This window comes from Gallinula chloropus (assembly GCF_964237585.1).
Source record: "Gallinula chloropus genome assembly, chromosome: 3".
In the NCBI taxonomy this organism is placed as follows: Eukaryota; Metazoa; Chordata; class Aves; order Gruiformes; family Rallidae; genus Gallinula; species Gallinula chloropus.
This window is the reverse complement of record NC_140087.1, coordinates 116,717,617-116,732,530: the sequence shown is the minus strand read 5'-3', so window position 1 is coordinate 116,732,530 and position 14,914 is coordinate 116,717,617. Positions and strand designations below refer to the sequence as shown.

General features: G+C 46.8%; 1 protein-coding gene across 1 annotated transcript; it reads left to right on the top strand.

Moving 5' to 3' along the window:
• Positions 1–2,633: 2,633 nt before the first annotated feature.
• ANKRD66 (ankyrin repeat domain 66) lies at positions 2,634–14,245 on the top strand (the record flags this gene model as incomplete). Its single annotated transcript, XM_084261692.1, has 3 exons — positions 2,634–2,772; positions 4,866–5,094; positions 14,065–14,245. The coding sequence occupies 3 exons, from the start codon at positions 2,634–2,636 to the stop codon at positions 14,243–14,245; spliced, it is 549 nt and encodes a 182-aa protein (XP_084117818.1).
• Between the last annotated feature and the right edge of the window lie 669 nt (positions 14,246–14,914).

Here is a 14,914-nt window from a genome sequence, read left to right as displayed (position 1 = left end):
TCTGTATGGCAGGGCCCGTACGGCCTTGTTTGCATGTGTTGCATGTGGCTGTGGATTTCTCTCTGTCTTCACAGCGCTGCCAAGCGAGTGTGGCAGAATAGGGCTGGGCCTAGCACCGGCATCTCCAGGGGAAAATTCCCCCCCAGCCAGGTTGCGACATCTCAGGGAGGAGCTGCAAAATGTACGCCTGAGAGAGGAGGGGAAACTTGCCGGGGGTGGGGGTGTGGGACGGGACACAACACGGACGGGACATGGCACTTTGTGTCAAGATCTGTCCATCAAAATCGGAATCTTTTCCTCTGTCTTTGGGAGAAAGGGATAGTAACGGCCTAAGGAAGCTGATCCCACTTCTGGGTGCAGCTTCTGGAGGGGTTTAAGGCGGATTGATCGCAGGTCCCTGCTGATGGGGGGTGGATCCGCGCGACACCTTTGCACAGCCTTGGCATTTTGCCCCTTGGTAACGCTGCGTTTAAGGAATTAACTCTAAAATCGGCACCAGTAATAAAAGATGAGTTTTCAGAGAGAGGAACAGGTTGATCCAGCTGGCGAAGCAGCTATATGAAACTTGGGGCTGGCAAAGGGAGGCAGCAGAGGAAGGAAGTTGCGCCAGGGGAAGTTTAGGTTGGATATTAGGGTAAAATTTCCTTACTGAGGGGGTTGTTAGGTATTGGAACAGGCTACCCAGGGATGTGGTTGAGTCACCATCCCTGGAGATGTTTAAAAGAAGAGTAGATGTTGGCTTGGTAACATGGCCTAGTGTCGGACCTAGCAGGGCAGGACATATAGTTGGACTCCATCTCAAAGGTCTTTCCCAACCAAACCCATTCTATGCTATGATGGTAAAATTTCCCTTGGCCTAAATTTCTTATGAAGCTGCACCCATGGACTGTCTCTTTGGAGGGCTGGTGAGCTCCTGGGGTGGGATCATCAGCTTCTCCTCCTCTCCCTTTGCATGTATGTGTGTGGGTATGATCTGAAGCTAGCAGAGTACAAAGATGCTTGAAATTTAAGTTATAGTTTTAAACATCCAGTGTTGTTGGCATTTCCTTGGAAAAGAATAGGAGTTGTGTTGAATAATAGAGTCACAGAATCATTTAGGTTTTGAAAAGGTCCAAGATATTTTTTTTCCTGTACTTTTGTCCACCACCCATTTCAGTGGTGGGCTGGATGCATTAAAGGGCAACATTTCAGATTTAATGCTGATGAAAAGTCCTGAAGGACAACTCTGAAGACGTCAAATGCGAAGGAACAGGTTCTTCAAGGTTAGAGGCAATGAGGAGGAGGAGATGCTTCATGGGTAGTTACTGTAACAGAGAAATGCCAAAGCCAATGATACATTTGTGACCCACTGAGGACCTCCAGAATTGATTACATTTTTTCATATATTCAGATATTTGCAGGTGTGAAGGTCAAAGGAGTAGTTTGAGTCTTTCTCTTCAATCTGGTCCACACAGTCCAACCACTTAGGTCAGGCTGTGATTCACTCTGCCCTTTCTATCTCACCTTTTTCTTGCAAGAAAGCAGGGCAGAGGTGGTGATGTGTCCTCCTAGCCTGGCTTTGTGGTGTGGTTTGGATGTTTATGGGAGTTGGAAACAGGGAAATGGCCCCATCTATCTTTGGCTCCCAGGATGTAGCCCCTAAGATTGCAAACCTTCCCTCACCACATCAGCTTCTGCAAGTTCTAATGTTCTTCCTTGCCAACGTGCTGAACATGGAAGTCTCACTCTTTCCAATCTGGGAAAATTATTCCATGAAGTAAATGCAATGCAAAAGCTGGAGCAAATCCTAAAACTCTTGTGTTTTATGTGGAGAACAGGACTAATGAGCTCAAGACCAGCTGTTGATATGGAAATATAAAAGTTTTTCTCCCTGGTGATTTGTCCAGACTGGAGAAAATATGGCAGTGTTTCCATCCTCAGGATGCTGGGGTAGTGTAGTGATCCTTGCAAGCTGCTTAAACTCCCTTCCAGCAAAGCAGCTGGGAAATATTCCCCAGCGTGGGAATAGTTATGGAAATCCTCAGCCTTGTAGGGGCCGAAGATGTGCCTGTGTTTCTTGGTGGACACCTGTTGTGTGGGACCAGAAAGTGCCAAACATTGCTATGGAGACAAGGTTTTTAAGCAAGATCCCATAGCAATGTTATTTGCACCTAAGAACACCAGAAGGTACTTGCCCAGGCGTCTCTTTCATTGCAATAAAATGCCACCAATAATGGATCTGCAGCATTGGCAGGGGAGGAGCCAGTTTCCATGGTAAGTGAGTACCAACAAACTTGTGCCAAAAGTTTGACCTGAGCTGGCTGCTTGCTAGCAACATCCTTGAGAAATGCAATGTGGATTTGTCTACGAGTCCTTTCTATAAAGGGCTGCCCGTTGCTCCAGGTTTCCATGACTGCAAACCACCAGTCTACTATCTCCAGTTTGAAGGTAAATAATAATTTTTTAATTATTTTTTTCTCTCATTCCTTTTTCCTTATTTCTGGATAAATCCTGGTGTCTCACATTACATGTCTCCTTTTTAGCCCAGATCCTGCTTGATCTGTTAAAATTGCTCTCAAGAGAAGCCGATACATCAGCGAACACCCACTAAGCAACCATCACTTCTTTCCAGGCACCTTCCTGAAGTGTGCAGCATGACAGAGCTCCATGAAGCTGTGGCTTTGGGGGACTACGACCTGGTGGATGAGATCCTGAGGACAGGGCGCTGTGACCCAAATCACAAGGATGTTGACTGGCACGACAAGACCCCACTGCACTGGGCTGCTGCAAAAGGTAAGGGCACCCCCTGCTCTGTTACCTATGGGAACCAGTGTTGTAAAAGGTGATGCTGATTGTAATTACATCTTGTTATGATGGCAATTACTGCTTGTACCTGATCATTTTGTACTTACTGAGCAAAAAAAGAAAAATACCAATTTAATGGGGACTTTGCCTTCAAGATAATTTATGGGGTTACTACCAAAGTGATTTTTTAGTTTGGTTTTTTTCCTGTGATGTGGAAATTTAGAACCTACATGATATGTAAGGGCTATGAAGATGATTAAAGGCCTGGAGCACCCTGCCTATGAGGAAAGGCTGAAAGAACTGTGGCTGTCCAGCCTTGAGAAAAGAAGACTGAGAGGGGATCTTACTAATGTTTATAGATATCTGATGTGTGGGATGCAGGGGAAAATGGCCAGCCCCTTTTCAGTTGCCTGTGGAGACAGGACAAGGGGCAATGGCTGCAAGTTGGAGCACAGGAAGTTCCACACCAACATGTGGAAGAACTTTTTCACAGTGAGGGTGACAGAGCCCTGGGACAGGCTGCCCAGGGGGTGTGGAGTCTCCTTCTCTGGAGATATTCCAGCCCCATCTGGACACCGACCAGTGTGACCTGTCCTAGGGAGCCTGCTTTGGCAGGGGGGTTGGACTCAATGATCTCTGGAGGTCCCTTCTAACGCCTGTGATTCTGTGATTCTGTGATTCTGTGATGTACATATAGCATGTCTACTGTCCCCCACATTATGTTTCTAAGAGGTCATTTCATTTGGTGCAGAGGAGTTATTTCTCATGTACACCTGCACAAATGAGCAGAAAGTCAAACCCACTGTACTTATGCCAGCAGAACAAAATAATTCCAGTGTGGTTTACATTGCCCTCCTTTATCCTACCTGGTCCACGCAAAACCAGAGCTGTTTGCCACTTCCACTTGGTCCTTAACCATCTGAAGTGACTGTTGAAGTCAAAAATCCCTTTGCAGCCCAGAAAAAGAGATGAATGCAACAATATCTATGGTTGCACTCAATGATCTCAAAGGTCTTTTTCAACCTGGTTATTATATGATTCTATATATAATGTATAATTGTCTGCAGAGTAAAATGGGAAGCTGGACTTGTGCTTCCCCGTGCTAGGGTGTTTGTTGCACGCTGAGATCTCACATTGTGGTGTCTGTGAAGTATGTGATTTGCTGGTTTACACTTGACACTGTATTTTACTTTTGCCCTGATGGATTATTACTCATCTGTGGAGCAGCTGAGCTATTTTAGATGATGATGATGATGGTGATCACAGAGTCACTAGGTTGGAAAAGACCTTTAAGATCATTGAGTTCAACCATTCCTGCCCTCTACTGAATTATATCCTTAAGCACGTCATCTACCTGTCTTTTGAATACATCCAGGGTTGGTGACTCAACCCCCTCCCTGGGCAGCCTGTTCCACATCCCAACAGCTCTTTCAGTAAAGAATTTTTTCCTAACATCTGAACCTTCCCTGGTGCAGCTTAGTGCCATTTTCCCTTGTCCTATCTCCTGTCACTTGAGCAATGATGGCGATGGTGAGACTGGCATGGCTTAGATGCCATTGGGAATAACGTAGCTCACTCAAGGCAGTGTGAAGTGCTACTTGCCACTTGCTACTTCAAGGAATTCCACAAGTTAGAAAAACACAAATGTGAATGAAAAGCAATTTCTTTCTCTCCTACCAAACAATCCTTTGTTTTAGTAAAGCTATTCACAGGTTTTACAAGTTTTTAATGTTTAAATTTTATTTTGTTTTGAGGTAAAAACCAAAATGAAATAGTTAATAGGCAATTGGTCAATGACTAACTGAGATGTGCTGCTCAGAAAGTAGTAGAAAGCTTTTCTTCATTTAATTGTTGTTTTTGTTGTAAAATGCTGATGGAAGCAGCCTAGTTTGGAAAAAAAATCATCATCTTCTGATGAGGATCGTTTCTTTGATACATCAAATGGCCAGGTCATGGGTAAAATCCATTATGACAGGGCTGAGGGAATTATGATCAACTGTGTGTGACCGTGTTCTGCATCCTGAAGGTTTAAAGTCTAATGCAGGTGCTTCTTCTCTCCCTGTTTTGCTGCCCAACACCAGGGCAATCAGAACTGGTCAAGCTCCTCATGGATCACGGTGCCCGGCATTGCCTGCGGAGTGATGTGGGCTGGACTCCAGCCCACTTTGCGGCCAAGTCAGGCAGACTGAGGGTACTTCGCACCCTTCATTCCCTGCACGCGGCCATGGACGCGGCCGACCTCTTCGGCGACACTCCCAAGAGGCTTGCGGAAATCTACGGTCACCAGGACTGCTCCAGGTTCTTAGAAAAGTGAGTACTGCTGGTCCTACTGCAGCAGCTGGCAGGGCTCCAGCAATGAAAATTAAACTGACTGCTATAAAGAGGACCAGAATTAATATGTTGCTTACTTTTCCACCCAAATGTGTTGCTTACCTTTTCACTTCAAGCCCGTCATTATTATATTGCAAGGGGATGTAGCAATAGGACGAGGGGCAATGGTTTTAAACTAGAGGAGGGCAGGTTTAGATTAGACATTAGGAAGCAGTTCTTTAATATGAGGGTGGTGGATCGCTGGCACAGGTTGCCCAGAGAGGTGGTGGAGGCCCAATCCCTGGAGACATTCAAGGTCAGGCTTGGTGGGGCTCTGAGCGACCTGATCTAGTTAAAGGTGTCCCTACCCACGGCAGGGGGTTGGACCAGATGGTCTTTAAAGGTCCCTTCCAATCTAAAACATTCCATGTTCCCGTGATTCTATAATTAAAGCCATCAAGCATGAGTAGTAGATAAGCAAATCAGGGTCTTTGTCATAGGGAAGCCATTTGGAAGCCATTCATGTATTCCACTGCTTACTGTGGTTTGCCTTGGTATGTTTTCAAAATCCTTATCACTTTGTGACATCATTGTTTTCACAAGGATAATAGAGTCATTATTAAGCAATGGAAATGAAAGTAGGAACTGACAAGTATTAACCCCTGAGACAGGTCAGTACTGGATACACAGGTTGAATTGTTCAAGGACGGCCCTTTGCCAGTTGATGTTAGTGTACATTTATCACTTGGCTTCTCTTGTAGCAAAGAACAGAGCCATCCTTTTTTTTTTTTTTTAATGTAATTATTGAAAATGACACCGTTTGATCTGTTCACAGGGTGGCCACATATTAGTTTCAAATTTTAGAAGCATCCTTATTGTCTTAAGAGTTGGCAAGTATCACTGTGACACCGTGTGCAATGAGTAACATGTTTTTAAAAGATTCCCAATTACCATTCCTCTTTTTCAACCACTGATTTGGCTCACAGACATTTTCATCCTTGCCAAGCTGTTCCCTGGGCCAGAACAGTGTTCTCCAGAGGTCTGAGCTCTGTCCTGTACCTGCAGTGGGACAGAGGCTAATGGAGCTTGTTCAGCGCATGGTGTAGTACCACATGTTACCTAGGATTTAAATACATCACTTGTGAAACTTGCATGTGCTGAGAGCACCCAGAGGCTTTTCCTCCCCTGTTTGTTTCTGTGAATTTGCAATCCCACCATAGTCCTTAACTGGAACCTTTTGTAGCATTCAAAAGTTCAAAATCAGGCATGGTGGCTGGGCAAATGCTTGAGTTGGCCAGTGCCTACCAAACACCACCTTTCATTAATCCATGTAGACCTTTCTGTAGGTACTTCTGTCCTGATCCTGTACTTTTACAGCTTGTTGGTTCCTGCTGGAATACCCCATGCCCACTTTTAATCCTGATGCAGCATCACCGCCCTTACATAGGAAGAGACACCCAAAAAGATCCCTTTCTACGTGTTATGTAAGTTAATGGGATCTGTGTATTTTAGTTGCCCACCCCACATCCAGGAGACCTTACAGCTAAAACCTCTCTGTTTATGGACCTGATGTGCTGCAAACCCTCACTGCTCATCACCTTCCTCCTACACAGAAAAAACAACTCATGTCGTCCTTAGACCTTCAGTTTAAAGATGTTTAAACAAGAAGGAAATGATACCTGAGCTTTGCTAATGATATTTTTACTACCCAGACCCTGGCAGGGAGGAGCTCAGGTTTGACAGTTCTTTGAGAGTGGGGAACTTTCTTCCTGTTGTGGTTTCAGCCCAGCCCAGAGCCGAGCACCAGGCAGCTGCTCTCTCTGAGAGGGTGTAGCAGGGGGGAGGAGGGGATTTGGGGGGAGGTGGGGGAGGAAGGGAGAGAAAAGCAAACCAAAAAAACCCAAACCTCTGGGACAGCAGAGAGGGAGATATAACTACAACAAGACTTTACAGTGAAATACACAGAACTGGTGATGCGCGATGCAGTTTCTCACTGAACCGCACAGCTCAGGCCATACAGCTCAGCTGTCCCAAAACTGGACCATACCCAAAACCTCGCATCCTGGAGCTGTGCTCTCCTCCCCCCACCAGCCCCCCTTTATGATAAGCATGATGTAATTGGCATGGAATACCCTCTTTGGCTAGTTTGGGTCACCTGTCCTGGCTGTGTCCCCTCCCGGCTCCCTGGGTGCCCCACGCTTCTCCTTAGCAGGGCAGCATGAACAACTGAAAAGTCCTTGGCAACAACTAGAAACTTCAGTGTGTTACAAGCACTGATCTCATTGTAACTCCCAAACACAACATTCCACCCACTACTAGAAAGAAAATTAACTCTATCCTGGCCAAACCCAAGACACTTCCAGAGAAGGATTTTCCCATTATGCTGCCCTCAGCACTTGATTTGCTCAGTTTCTGTATCAGAGCAGGTAAATATTGTCTGTCCTAGAGAGTGAAAGGTCTGCAGGCTTGTGGCCCTTGATTAATCATTTATAGCAATTGCTTACCCATTTAGTGCTGCTATTTTTGCACTAATCTCACCATTAAATCCTGCCTATCAGCTCCTGCCAGATCTGCAGTGTTTGCTCTGTCTTGGCTGTGCCCCAGGGCCGTGGTGGTGAGGTGACCGCAAGGCTGGAGAGTTGCCTGGGTGATGCTGAGAGGCAGAGATGCCTGTGCTGGTAGAGGCGGCTGGGAGAAAGATGATGGCAGGATGATTGACACCCTGGTCTGAGCCACCTAAACAACAGCCTAGGGTGACTTACATAGCTGATGGCAGGCTTTCTGAGGTGGGTGACGAATTTAAGGTGGAAGACTTGCCCTGTGGCTGCGTGGCTCAGCCAGGAGCATGGCTAGGAGAGCTCAGTAACTGGGAAAGCACTTTGAATGCCCCTGCTTAGGTTTATAAGACACAAGAGGCCTCTCTGACCACCTTGCAGCCATAATGCAGCCTGTGGGCAGCCAGGAGTTTATCAGCAGGGCTCAGGATCCCTTTTTGTTAAGGCCAACCACTGTAATTTATAACCACAGCTATAAACAGCCTCACACAATAGTTTCATCTCCTCACATCATAAATTTGCAGGTAACTAGGGGGAATTCCTGGCATTTTAAGTATAACCACAGTCACCTTCTGCTCCTGCAGGTATGCAGAAGGTCCCAGAGGTGATGTCCATGGTCAGGCAGGGCTCCTTTGCTCCAAGGGGAGCTGGGAGGTACTGATGGGTGCTGCAGGCAGAAACTGAGTATGTGTGTGTCTGCACACTGATGCTGCAGAGCACAGTGTGGGTCTGCCCTCTGTTCCTGGTGTCTGTGGCACTGGCATGTAAATACAGAGGGATATTTTGTTACAGAGCATCACTGTCAGTTTTGGATATCTGTCTGTCATGCAAAAGAGACAGAAAAGGTAATTTTAAAAATAACAGCCTGTGCCAAATGCAGGGCTGACGTATATCTAAACAGGGCTGTGGGCATCCAAATCCCTCCCAGTTCCCCCCCTCCTAGCACCACCACGATCCTTGCATGCTCCATGTCCGACCCAGGTGCTGCTGGCTGCCTGAGCAGACACACAGGCTGAGCAACTGCTCTGTGCCAGGGACTCTTTGCATCAACATGGAAATATTACATGTATTGACATGGAAATATTGCAAACATGGAAATATTAGGAATATTCTGCTACAGAATATCCATACCACTCACTGAGGTTTGCATAGACATGCAAAGAACAGGAAACAGCCTTCAAAATACAGCTGCTTCTGAGTAACAAACATATAATTTGCATGAGGGTTGTTTGGGGTTTTTTCTTAAAAGCCTTAGCCTGATTGCTGTGAGAGCTGCCAGGAATGCCACTGAGGTGACACAGGTTAGGAGATGGTGTGCTGGAAGGCAGCCCTGAGGACAAGGACTTAAGAGTACTTGTGGATGAGAAGTTGCACATGAGTCACCAATGTGCATCTGCAGCACAGAAGGCAAACCACATCCTGGGCTGCATCACCAGAAGTGTGGCCAGGAGATTGAGAGAGGTGATTCTGCTGCTCTGCTCTGGGGAGACCTCACCTGGAGTGCTGTGACCAGCTGTGGAGCCCTCAGCACAAGAAGGACATGGAGCTGTTGGAGTGCATCAGAGGAGGGCCACAAAAATGATCAAAGGGCTACAGCACCTCTCCTATGAAGACAGGCTGAAAGAGTCAGACTTGTTCAGCCTGGAGAAGGGAAGGCTGCGAGGACACCTTATAGTGGTCTTCCAGTCCCTGAAAGCAAGCTGGGGAAGAACTGTTCATGAGGACGTGGAGCAATAGGATGAGGGGTGATGGTTTTAAACTCAAAAAGGAGATATTTAGGTTGGATCTTAGGAAAAACTTCATCAGTATGAGTGTGGTGGATCACTGGCACAGGCTGCCCAGAGAGGTGGTGGAGGCCTCAACCCTGGAGATACTCAAGGTGAGGCTTGATGGGTCTCTGAGCAACCTGATCTAGTGAAGATGTCCCTGCTCACTGCAGGGGGTTTGGACTAGATGACCTCTAAAGTTCCCTTCCAACATAACGCATTCTACGGATTCTGTGTGATTCTTTGACACAGAGACTGGTGGGTCATGTCTGCTGCCAGCTTCTCTGCAACATGATGAGCACTGAAACTGCACCAAAGGCTCCTGTTGTCTAATACATATCCACACACACATCTATATATATTTATACACACACACACAAACACACACCCCCCACCATATAAATATATTTGTCTCTATGTGTGTATATACATACAGGACTCAGTGTTGGGTCCAGTCCTGTTTAATATCTTCATTGACAACCTTGATGAGGGAACAGCATCCACCCTCAGCAAGTACCCGATGATACAAAGCTGGGAGGAGTGGCTGACACGCAGGACACTGCGCTGACATCCAGCGAGACCTGGACAGACTGGAGAGCTGGGCTGGGAGAAACCAGATGAGGTTCAAGAAAAGCAAGTGTAGAGTCTGGCACCTGGGAAGGAATAACTGCTTGTATCAGTACAGGCTGGGGGATGACCTGTTGTAGAAAAGCTCTGTGGAGAAGGACCTGGGAGTCCTGGTAGATGACAGGTTGGCCATGAGCCAGCAGTGTGCCCTGCTGGCTAAGAGGATCCTGGGGTGCATCAGGAGGAGTGTGGCCAGCAGATCAAAGGAGGTGATCCTCCCCCTCTACTCTGCCCTGGTCAGGCCCCACCTGGAGTATTGTGTCCAGTTCTGGGCTCCCTGGGATAAAAAAGACAGGGATCTCCTGGAGAGAGTCCAGAGAAGGACTATGGAGACGATTAAGGGCCTGGAGCACCTCCCCTATGAGGAAAGGCTGAGTGAGCTGGGACTGTTCAGCCTGGAGAAAAGAAGACTAAGGGGGGACCTTATAAATGTTTATAAATATCTTAAGTATGGGATGGAGGGGGAAATGGCCAGCCCCTTTTCAGTGGTCTGTGGAGACAGGACAAGGGGCAATGGCTGCAAGTTGGAGCACAGGGAGTTCCGCACCAACGTGTGGAAAAACTTTTTCACAGTGAGGGTGACAGAGCCCTGGGACAGGCTGCCCAGGGAGGTGGTGGAGTCTCCATCTCTGGAGATATTCCAGACCCATCTGGATGCCTATCTGTGCAATATGAGCTGGGGAGCTGCTTTGGCAGGGGGGTTGGACCCGATGATCTCTCGAGGTCCTTCCAACCCCCGTGATTCTGTGATTCTGTCTGTGTCCAGGTACTGGCAGTGGGGGGGTGCAGGGGGTGTCTGTGAGAAGAGATTGGGGGACGCACTGCAGGACACAGCTCAGCCGATCAGCGATGCTGGTGGCTCCTCTGGGAAAACAGGTTTAAGAAGGGGCAAAAATACTGCCCAGCAGTGAGGGGTGAGGGAGGAGGTGTGAGAAACAGCCCTGAAACACCTGGGTCAGAGGGGGAGGAGGAAGAGCAGATGTTCCAGGTTCCAAGGCAGAGACTCCCCTGCAGCCTATGAAGGACCATGATGGACCCCATATCCACACTGCAGCCCACAGTAGACCATGGTGGAGAACATATCCACAGTGTAGCCCATGGAGAGCCCCATGCTACAGCACATGGACATGCTCCAAAGGACCTGCGGCTCATGGAGAGGGAGCTGTGGAGATGAAGCATTATGAACTGACTACAACCCCTGCTCCCTCTGCACCACTTGCAGGGAGGAGGTAGAGGAGTTGGGAATGAAGGAGTGAAGTTGAGCTGGGGAGGGGGAGGAGTTGGGAGGGAGATGGTTTAATTTTGTCTATGTTGCTCATTATCCTAAATTGATTTTTCCCAAGTCTGTTTTGCCCATGACAATAATCAGTCTTTCCATGTCTTTATTTTGACCCAAAAGCTTTTCCATCTTTCTACCCTCCTGTTGAGGAGGGGCAGTAAGAGAGAGGCTGGGTGGTCATCTGGCAGATGACCCATGTCAACCCATCACAGTGGCTCCTATGTTTCCAGGACTTTCTCTTGCTTACCACTGATTTGAGAAAGAGAAGAAAGCCTGAGGTTTTGCTTTTGGGGTTGGTTTGGGGTTTTTTTTTTGGAAAGAGAACTGAAAGAAACTTTCAGTGACTTGAAACCTGAGGGTTGGACTAAATGATCTTCAGAAGTCCCTTCCAGCCCAAAGCATTCCATGTGGCTGTGTGAGTTGGACACAAAGGATAGATTTACTTGTTCTTCTAAAATTCCTCAGTGCCTACAACATGCAGAAAGCAGCTATCTGTTTTTTTTATTCTGGGTTCATATTTTTTCCAAAATAATTGGCTGTGTCAGTGCCAGGCATGTGTAAAGAGAAAGCAGCAATTAATAGGAAAAATATTTAATGGCTGTGATTAACAAAACCATAACTGAGGTGATTAAAAAAATAAATTATTCTATTGCTCAAAAGAGCACTTTGGTCTTGGTGAAAGTGGGTTTTAATTGACTTTCTTTGTTTGCAGTGGAAGTGTAATGAAAAAACATTGGTATTTCAAGTCTATAGGAAAACTAATGTGAAGCATGTTTATTTTCAAGTTAGCTTGTATAGTGTCCTTCTCTGAAGATGTGGGACTGTGTTTGTTTAGTAGAAAATATACAAATATCATAGTAATGTAGATTATTTTGGGTTGGAAGAGACCTCGATGTCCATCAAATTCCAAAACCCCTGCCATGGGCAAGGACACCCTCCACTAGCCCAGGGTGCCCAAACCCCCATCCAGCCTGGCCTCGAACCCTGCCAGGGATCCAGGGGCAGCTACAGCCTCTCTGGGCACCCTGTGCCAGGGCATCACCACCCTCACAGTTAAGAATTTCTTCCTAACCTCTAACCTAACCCTTCCCTGTTTCAGCTTGAAGTCATTGCCCCTTGTCCTATCACCAAAAAAAAATAGGACTTTGGTAAATAACAGATACCAAATCAAATACACTGCTGACTTGGAAATCCCAGGGTCTGTGTGGGTGATATGTCTGAAATCCAGAGGTTTCATGCTTGAAGTCATGAAGATAACACAGCTAGAAACCAGAGGTAGAGCTGTGAATGATTTGCATGTGGAGATACTGGACTGTGGAAAATTATTTCCTCCAAATAACGTTTTCCCATGCAAAATGTGAACCTCTGCAGCACAGCCTTCTTTCTGTGATATGGTTTAATTCAAGTTACTATTTGAAAAAAAAAGCAGAAATAGGGATGAATTGTAAAGTTCAGTTCCGGATTTGAATGCAAAGTTCAGCAAAACTTCAGGGTTGATTTGGATTAGGATTGGAGAATTTCTGAAGTTAAGAGGTCATCTATAAAGTATAGCTATGTACAAACCCTCCCAAATTCCAGCTGTTTTCAGACCTGATGTTTGGCATTAAGAATTTCTTGCACTTAATGAATGAGCAGTTCAAAAAGTGAAATGAAAATGTGGTGGTTGTAGTGAGTTAATATATGATGTACAACTGCATTAAGTGTGCTTAACGCTATGTAGCAGCACACAGATTCACACCACCAGCCCCTGAGAGCTTGTTATGGTTGAAATTATGATTCCAATGGTACAAGCCTGATCAGACTGTAGATCCTTATTGAAGGTTTACCACTTCAGAATCACAGAATCACAGAATCAAAAGGTTGGAAGAGACCTTTGAAGATTATCAAGTCCAACCATTCCCATCCTATGCTAAACCATATCCCTAAGTACCTCATCTACCCTTTTTTTAAACACATCCAGGGAAGGTGACTCAACCCCCTCCCTGGGCAGCCTGCTCCAGGCCCTGACAACTCCTTCAGTAAAAAAATTGTTTCTAATGTCCAATCAAAACCTGCCCTGGCCCAGCTTCATGCCATTTCGCCTTGTCTTATCTCCTATCTCCTGTCCCCTGGCTGAAGAGACCATCGCCAACCTCTCTACAACCTCCCTTCAGGTAGTTGTAGGTGGTGATAAGGTCTCCCCTCAGCCTCCTCTTCTCCAGGCTAAACATCCCCAGCTCCCTCTGCTGCTCCTCATAGGATTTGCCCTCCAGCCCCTTCACCAGCCTGGTTGCCCTTCTCTAGACTCACTTGAGGACCTCAATGTCCTTCTTATGGTGAGGAGCCCAGAACTGGACATGGTACTTGAGGTGCAGCCTCACCAATGCTGAGTACAGGGGCACAGTCACCTCCCCAGACCTACTGGCCACACTGTTTTTGATACAAGCCAAGATGCCGTTGGCCTTCTTGGGGGACGCCCGGGCACGCTGCTGGCTCATATTCAGCCTGCAGCTTCGGCCCAGCTTTCAGTGAGTTCCTGGGGTGCTGAATGCTGTTGGATTTGGGGTGAGCCCCAGGGTTTTCTCAGGTATTGCTGGCAGCCGTGCTGTGACTGTGTGAACACACAATCCCCTGATCGGGCCGGTGGTGAACGGTGGTGTAATTGTGAACGGTGCTGTGACTGTGAATGGTGCTGTGACTGTGAACAGTTGTGTGACTGTGCTGTGCTCAGTGTCTGAAGATGCACTCCTGCTTTCTTCCCCAGAGCAGAGGTGGAGAGCAGAAACTATCGCAGGACAGCTGCAATGAAAGGCATCCCCTTAGATGAGAGAGATGAAGAATGGGAACTCAAGAAAGAAGAGATTAAGAGAAATCCACCAGTTTTTTGGGAGAACTACACGCCCTGTGTTCCAAAGAAAAATGAAAAGAAAAGGAGGAAGCAGTAGTGTCTGCTGACTGTTTGGTGCCACTGAGAACTTGCAGCGCAGAGCAGAGACACCGGTAGACCTCGGGTGTATCTGTGGGGTGAAATGTGGGTGGCCTTGAGAAACAGATGGACAAAAGAATGCAATTTGTAATATATGGAAAATACTGTCACTGACAGGGAGCAGGTGGAAGTGTGTCTGTCTGTCTGCATGTCTCTCTTCTTTGGGAGCAGGGTGTCATTGCTTCTTTTCGCTGTAGGGGAGATACTAATGTTGACCTTTTACCAGCCACATGGGTCTAACAGCCTAACAGTCTAACAGCCTGTATTTATCATTCCTGGCCCAGCACAAGGAAAAAAGTGCTTCTTCATTGCTACTTCCAGACAGTCTCTGACTGCCAAGACAGTTAGAGCACATCCTTTAGTGCCCCTGGCCATTTTTGTCTGTGCCTAGAAGAATGCTGTGGAACCAGTCCTGAGCTATCCCTCTGCTCAACACACCTTCCATGCCAAAAACATTTTAAACTCTCACTTCTCAATCTTAAAAAAAATTGAGTTTGACACAAAGCAGTTTTCCATACCCTGTCAGCACTGGGCAGCCATTCGTATTGACTTCTGGCGTATTTTGCATGTCTGCTTCCCCTCACCTTATGCATCTGCCTCTCTTACCCTCTGCTTGCCCTGCACTACC